Source organism: Gastrolobium bilobum, unplaced genomic scaffold (assembly GCF_033153095.1).
Source record: "Gastrolobium bilobum isolate Gb01-03AN ecotype WA unplaced genomic scaffold, APGP_CSIRO_Gbil_v1 utg50999, whole genome shotgun sequence".
Lineage (NCBI taxonomy): Eukaryota > Viridiplantae > Streptophyta > Magnoliopsida > Fabales > Fabaceae > Gastrolobium > Gastrolobium bilobum.
The window spans coordinates 117835-126209 of NW_026899911.1; the positions used below are offsets into that span (position 1 = coordinate 117835).

At 37.2% G+C, this 8375-nt stretch overlaps 1 protein-coding gene and 1 non-coding gene across 2 annotated transcripts; one reads left to right on the top strand and one right to left on the bottom strand.

The window, feature by feature from the left end:
* Positions 1–6509: 6509 nt before the first annotated feature.
* Positions 6510–6616, bottom strand: LOC133294169 (small nucleolar RNA R71). Its single transcript, XR_009749160.1, has one exon. It is a non-coding gene; the product is annotated as a small nucleolar RNA R71 (small nucleolar RNA).
* Positions 6617–6832: 216 nt separating this feature from the next.
* Positions 6833–8296, top strand: LOC133294167 (uncharacterized). Its single transcript, XM_061492815.1, has 2 exons — positions 6833–7020; positions 7108–8296. The coding sequence occupies exons 1-2, from the start codon at positions 6833–6835 to the stop codon at positions 8294–8296; spliced, it is 1377 nt and encodes a 458-aa protein (XP_061348799.1).
* The last annotated feature ends 79 nt before the right edge of the window (positions 8297–8375 follow it).

Below are 8375 nucleotides of genomic sequence, written 5' to 3' on the forward strand. Positions count from 1 at the left end.
TATTAACCAAGTTGATTACTTAATCCTTTTTCAAAACTTTGCTCGTATGTAATTGCAAATAAACAGCTAACTACATTGAATAACCTCATAATATAAATGAGTGTGTCTAAATCACGGATCTACAACACGTAGTCCGGACAATATCCTGATACATTATACAACTCAAATCTAAATGGACAAAGTCAAAGTAATGTGGCATGGACAACTCCCATGCTCACCAAATAAGGCAACAAAGCCCAACATAGTCTCAGCTCAAATAACAATATAATGACAATCAAACATAAATCAGCATCCAAGCAGATCAGCATAAACATGCATACATCAGTCAACTAAGCTCCGACCTCCTGCCGTCCGAGGTATCAACCCCAAAGATACCTGAACTTGAAAATGTGCCCCAAACGTGGGGTGAGATCTCTAAACAGAAATCTCAGTAAGACAAGGGAACCTCAAGGATCTCTCCACCCCAAGCTCACTTACATGTGCAATATAAGTTCAAAAGCAGTAAAATAATATAAGTTTCAAAATCTATGCAATGCAGCATATAATCATGTCATGTGTGTCAAAAATCCTACTGGCCAGAGAAAATGCAGGAATTACATACATCTACAACCCACAGTAGTACAAGACGCTACTTGTACCCACCCACAGAATCACCATTTTGTATGACGCTACATACTCAGGCTTACCGTCTAGGTGGAAGACTACATACATATCATAAGGCATTTACACTTAACAGCTCAATAGCACTTCAATAAATCAACATTTTATAAAAACAGCACAAAGTCAAAGGCAATCAATCCAATCAAAACCGAGGATTATTATTCATAGCCCAATGTTCACACTAGCTCAAAGTTCACACTAGCTCAAAGTCCACAAACAACACAATCACAATATGTTTATCACATAAATAATCATTATTATTCATAGCCCAACATTTTGCTAAGTGTTTAAGGCTTTCCAACTTGTTTTAAGTGATTTTAGGCTTTTTCTACAGGAGGTATTTGAATACTCCTCGATGAGTATTCGAATACTCCATGTCTCCAAAAAGTATCCGAATACTTTTACTTAAGTATTCGAATACCACAAGGTATCCAAATACTTTCTCAACGGTATTCGAATACTACCCAGTACTCGACTACTACACTATGGTATCCGAATACTTTTCTTCCCAAAAAAGTATCTCAATACTCCTTCAAAGGTATTCGAATACTTATCAGACATAATGCAGAACTTGAGCTGTTTTCTGCATAAATCCATTTTTAAGGGTCCAAATGCGATTGGGAGTCCAAAAACTTCATAAACAGAAATTCATTAAGGTATTATGAGCATAGATTATCATCCTTTAACTCAAATGGTTCAAGTTTTCTCATTTAGTGGCTTAATCAAGCTAAAATCATGAAAATACAAAGGAGGTGATCACGGTTTACATCCAAGGCTCAAAAATCATAAAATCACAGTGATAAGGAGCCCTCTATACAGTACTATAGTTCAGCCACTCCAAAGCCACGAAAATGAACTTCAAGCTTGGTCCTTTATACCAAAAGGTGGCTTCTTGACACCACTAAGGACATGAATATGGCTTCCACAAAGAGGAATCACAGCACAGCCACAAAAACCCCTCAACTCAGAAGCCTAAACTCAGAAATGAGTGGTCTCACACCCTCACAAGACTTGGCCTCACACACCTAAGCTATTTTAGTGAAGGAAATATGCATAAAGATGATCACTTTGGAGGGTTCAAGGAAGAAGAAGGTCAAGAATGGTGGAGAAGAACAATGGCAGCAACTCAACCTTCAGAAAAACTCACGTAGGCAGACATAATATAGCCTAGGGTTATGTGCCATTTCGCTATTTATAGCCGTTTAAGTTTTAATCGCACTGTCTTAGCGCTAATAGCTACGCTTAGCATTTTAATCCCAAACTTTGGATTTCGGACCTAGTCATTTTTCTAAGATTTGTCATATTTTTATTTTATTTTTCGCAGCACTTTGCCAGTACGCGCTTTTACGTAGCCGTATCAGTTCTGACACCAATTCTCATTATTTCGACTCCAAACTTGTTATACCATTCCTATATATTATTCTAGTGATATATACATACTTTTCATAATTTTCCAGAATACTTCATCGGTACGCATTTATTCCGTGGAGCAGAACCAATTTCTGCACTTTTGGTCAGAAAAGCGAATTTCAACATTAATACTCACTTACTATAATTATTTAAGCCTTCTCATAATTATTAGGGTCAATTATGGAATTATTTCATTAATCTCATATTTATTTAATTATATTCCTAAATTAACGGTGCAGGTTCTTACACATATTATTTATTTTAAATGAAATTATTATTTTAATAATTTTGAATTATAAAATAATATTATTTTAGTTATTCTTTTAATTATTGAATGTTTATTAGGCTTAAACAGGCTAATAGACCTAGGCCAAGGCTTTTTTTTAATATATATAAGTTAGACCAAACTTGTAATCTTGAGCTTACACAGGCTAATAGGCCAGGCCAGACCCAATATTTTTTGTAACATAGGCTTGGCTTATTTATGTCAAAATCTAGCCTAGCCTATTTACACCCTTACATAACATGTCTTCTCCCATAGACAAAGAAAACTCATATACCTGAATCCCTGTTAGAGAACGGAAAATTTTAATATGCTACAGAACTACCATGATCCTTTCACTACAAAATTGATACCTGGATAAAAAAAATTTCTCTCTCCTCTCTCCTCAATTTTTTTTCTTTTTCTCTCATTTTCGCCCTATCAAATTTTTTTTGCAACCGGACCATAGAAATATCGCTCGTTGGAGAACATATTCGCTGCAACAAAAGTATTCAAAAAAGAATGGCGAATGCTTCGTTCAAATTGGCCTTTTTTATGTTCTTATTTCTCGTTGCATCCGGTAGTCCTCCTTCTTTCTTCTTTCTTTTTTCTCCACTTTGATTAAAAATGCATAGGAGCAATTAAAAAAATAGGAATTAAAGAAATTAATATACTTAAATATTTATAAAATTTAAAAATATTAAATTCTTTATATGTTGGAAATCATAGTAACATCTTATATTTGCTGTTTTTTTTTTTTAAAAATCTCATAGAATATGATATTTATTTTTTGTATTATTTTAATTTCAGACGTGACACAACAAGCATTTTCTTTTCCACCGTGTGGCCCTGCGTGCGAATAAATCTTTGGTACTACTGTAGTACCAAAGATTCAGTACATCTCACCAATGAAAATATTACACGTTAGTTAAATTTTGTTTTTTCTGTCAGATTTTTTCTCTCTCCTCTGATATGTAATGCTCTCATTGATGAGATGCACTGAATATAAATACAACAGTTGTACCAAAGATTTATTCCCTGCGTGCAAAAGCAACAGTGACTGCAAAACAACTGCAGAATGCCATGCTGTGTGTGCTGTAGGACATTGCCGTGGAGAGTGCATAGATAAATGTATTCGAGGATATTGCAGATGCGATTGTTAAATGCAGTGTGTTATAGTAACTATCTTGTAATCAAACCGCCTTGAGAACACCGCTACATAGGTGCATAGATCATTGTTGTGACTTAATAGCTTCAGAAAAAGAACGTGGTTCTGTGTGTTGCGACATTAAGACAAAATGCTTTCTAGGAAGGAGCACATGATGAGTAAGATAACACACAGGATAAAGGATAGACAACAAATAAAGTGGGAGAATTACCTAGACACGATTGAGGAGTGTGAGTAGCAGATATACTATAGTGGTGATCAATAACGTATCTTGGAGATGAACGAAGACGTGAAGATCTGCGTTTGACATGTGCAACATCTGGATTATCAGTTGCATCATTTTATGGTATTGGTTGTTGGTTGGATGTTAGTGTTTGGTTTATGAATGGATTAAGGGTGTTAGTGTTAGGTAATGAAGTTGGTGAAAGGTCAAAATCAATAGGTGATGAAGGTTGATATTATGGTTAAGGAAGATTTGTGTCAAAAGTAACATTAGTGGTTTGTTGGGTAAAAGAGGTGTTGGGTTGTGATAAACAAGCTGGATCAAAGGTAAAGTGGTTCTCATGAAAGATTACTGATAAACCTTTGGTTTACCATGTTTTTAGGCTAAATTATACAAGAGTTATGTAGTAGAATGCATGGAATTCAAGGTTTTACAACATATAAGTCAAACGATAGGAAACTGAGCTGACATTTTGACGTTATTTGCATTTTGAAGGTAAACCACACCTATTGGTGCTAAAAAGTGCTAAAGAAATCATCACGAAGAAGTAGCGGCACAATATGGACCAACAGAAGTCAAAAATCTTACAATTCAAGGGCTAGAAGAGCACGCTCAAGTGCACCAGAGGACGCTCGAGCGCATGCAAGCAGGAAAAACAGCCAAAATGAGCAATCCAGGACGCTCAAGCGCACGGATGCACGCTCAAGCGCCCCAGAAGACAAGAATTTATCCACGAGGAGCACGCTCGAGCGCCCAGTAGAACGCTCGAGCGCATGAGGGAAGGCAGAACAGCAAATTGCAGGCACTGAAGCACGCTCAAGCGGCCAACAGCGCGCTTGAGCGCCCAAGCACGTTCCAGACAGCAAAGATTTACTAAGATTTGCTGAGATTTTCCAATGAAGACAAGATTTTGATATCAGGAATTAAAGCGGAAGCGTATCAAACCTGATTTAAAGAGATTTTTGGAAGATTGAAGCATGATTATAACAAGATTTAAAGTCTTAAATCAGTCACCAATCTACAAGATCTTAAACGCAAAAGGAAACAATTATGAAATCAATTACAAATCTGATACGGATACGGTGGAAGATGCAATGAAGGATGTGGCTTTGAAGATTATAAATAGGGAGCTGAGGGTCAGACCAAGATACCAATTCACAAGTCTAGAGAAATACATATAGACCTGAAGGAGGAATCCTGTTGCGGAGCGCTGGAACACTGAGGAACCAAGTCAACATCACACCAATGGAGGCTTGGGGTTCTCTTTTCTTTACTATTATTTTTGAATTCAGTATGTTAGGCTAAATCTTTATTTAGTTAGGGGTAGATGGAACCCAATTGAATCGTTTATGTTTATGGATTAAATTGTTCTTGAATTCTTTTCTTTTTATAATTGAATAAATTTATCTGTCTTTAATTCTTTCTATGAGTTTGCTCCTTATATAATGATTTTGGGGAATTGTATGACAATAGGGATGTTGGTGCATGAACCCTGATTGGATAAATTTATCATAATCCTTGTGATCTAGGCATAGACATAGGGTAATTGTGCAATCTTGTAATTCTTGATCTTAATGCATGTTTTCTTGGGGAATAATCGGAGAACTAGAGTTCTTTCAAGATCACATAGATTTAGGGTAACAAGGAATTGAGCCCTAATTAACTTAGAAAGAATTGATTGGCAATATATTAAGAAAAGGTTCTTGACTCTTTAATTCATAACATAACGAGGATATTGGGGGAAGTCGAAACCCTAACTACGCTTGTTTTAAACTCTTAATAAATCATCATCTTTTCAATTGTCTTTTTAATTCTAAAATTTCTTTAATTACATCTCATTACTTGTCTTTAATTTTTAAAGTTCTTTAATTACAATTCTCTTCATCTAAATTCTCGATTGTCCAACTAAAACGCGATTAGCGAACTAGTGCTTGAAGTTCTGATCCTCGTGGGCACGATCTCGTACTCAGTACACTTTATTACTTTTACGACCGGTTCACTTGCCAAAGTCGCAACAAGTTTTTGGCGCCGTTGCCAGGGATCGAATTCTTCAACATTAGAAGTAACTAAATTAACTTTTAGATTGGACGTTTTAATTTTCTGCACTTTATACATTCTTCAAAAATATTTTTCTGCATTAAAATTCTGCATCAATTTTCTGCATATTTATTTTTCTGCATTCTTTGTTTATTTTTATTACTTTTCTGTTTTTCTGTTTTGTCTTTTTCTATTTTTCTGCTCATCTTTTCGATCCTAAGTTTATGCGAGGTACTCTTAACCCGCAAATCTTGCATTTTGATCCTGAGATAGAAAAGACCGAAAGGAAACTTAGAAAGGACGCAAAGGCAAAGGAAGCAAAAGAAACCTCAAGTTCATCGGAACCTAAGGAGGAACCAATGGCAGAAAACAATCAACTCGCTCCAAGGACCTTGGGGGATTATATGACTCCAGCCCGAGTTCCACAGACGGCGAGCATTGTTAGACCGACCATAGAAGCTAAAAACTTCGAGCTGAAGCCGGCGCTGCTACAACTGATTCAAAAAGAACAGTTCGCTGGAGGAAGCACAGAGAACCCCTATAATCATCTTGATGATTTCCTATTTTACTGTGATACATTAAAAGTGAATGAAGTTTCTTGTGACGCTATCTTGCTCAGACTATTTCCATGCTCACCGAAGGATGATGCAAAATCTTGGCTGCAGTCTCAACCTGAAGGAAGCATAACCAGTTGGGATGATTTAGCAAGAAAATTCTTAGCCAGATTTTTCTCAGCTTCAAAGATGGCAAGATTCAAATCAAAAATCACCTCTTTTGAACAAAAAGGAAGCGAATCTCTGTATGAGGCTTGGGAGCTATTTAAGGGATTACTCAGGAAGTGTCCTCAACATGGAATTGAAGCATGGGAGAAAGCAAGAATCTTATTCCAAGGGATGACATCCAACACAAGAACACTGGTAAATGCTGCTGCAGGAGGCTCCTTGAAAACAAAAACTCCAGAGGAAGCGCTAGACTTGTTGGAATCTTTAGCTTCTTAAGAATATGACAATGCCCCAGTTGCACAAAGGAGAGCAGGAATTATGAAGCTCGACGATTAGCCCAAAATGAACAAATGCTGCAAATGCACAAGAAACAACAAGAACAATTAGATGCCCTTACTAAACAATTTAATATTTCTCAAGTTTCTTCTGTTAGTAATTCTCAAATTAAATGTGGTATTTGTGCAGAAGCTCATGCGACTGAAGATTGTGACTATATGAGAACAACTGAAAAGCCACCAACAGAGGTCAATGGAATCTAGTACGATCAAAAGAACCAGAAAAATCCAGGAAGAAATCAATATGGTAATCAAGGGTGGAAAAATCCTAACCAACACCCTGGGTTTAGTTACAAGTCTAACTATCAACTGAACCCTCTGTTGCCATTGCAACAACAACCTCCACCTCAAGGCACCACTTCAGAATGGGAAAAGGCTTTTGCACAGCTGTCCAAGAGCACATCAGACTACATTCAAAATGCAGATGCCTTTAGAGATGAAACACGAGCATCATTCCGGAATCAAGAAGCTTCGATCCGGAACTTGCAGACTCAAATTGGTCAGCTGTCAAGACAATGTGCTGAAAGAACCCATGGCACCTTCCCAAGTAACACAGATACAAACCCAAATGCTCAATGTAATTCAATTGTTACTAGAAGTGGGATCGGGATCCAACCTGTGGAAAAGCCACTAGTGGAGAAGAAGGAAAAAGCAGAACCTGTAGCTGAAAAGGAGAAAGAAGAAGATGCAGAAGAAACTGAAAATAGCAGTCCAGAGAAAAAGCTATTCAAATGGGAGAAAAAGAAAGCTCTAGACCGGCAACTAAAACCGGCAGATCCATCTCCCTATGCACGTGTTCCATACCCCCAGCGGTTGAAGCAAGAAATCCAGAAACAACAATACACTAAATTTCTGGATATCTTCAAGAAGCTGCAAGTGAACATTCCATTTGCAGAAGCCCTAGAAAGCATGCCGAACTATGCGAAATTCATGAAAGACCTTCTGTCAAAGAAATACAAGCTGAAGGAGTGCGAAACAGTGGCCCTAACAGAAGAATGCAGCACAATCATCCAGAAGAAACTTCCTCCCAAGCTGAAAGATCCAGGCAGCTTCAGTATTCCTATAGCCATAGGAAATATTGAAGTAGGAAAAGCACTATGTGATATGGGAGCAAGTATAAACCTGATGCCGGTATCCATGTGCAAAGCTCTTGGAATCAAAGAGCTAAAGCCGACTACAGTTTCTCTCCAGTTAGCCGACAGATTGATCAGACGACCAGATGGGGTAATTGAGGATGTGTTAGTAAAAATTGACAAATTTATCTTCCCTGCAGATTTTGTAATTTTGAATATGGAAGAAGATGCCGAGATTCCCCTACTACTTGGAAGGCCATTTTTAGCCACCACAAGAGCAATGATCGATGTGGAGCAAGAAAAAGTGATGCTGAGAATGAACAAAGAAACAGTCACCATTGATGTCTTTGAATCAATGAAACATCCATCAGACGGAGGAGACTGTTTTATGATTGACATAACATAAGAAGAAATTGATGATACTATGAAAGAGGAAAGGGCTCGAGTTAGAACAAATCAGTGAAAAAGCTGAAATAGCAGACAAA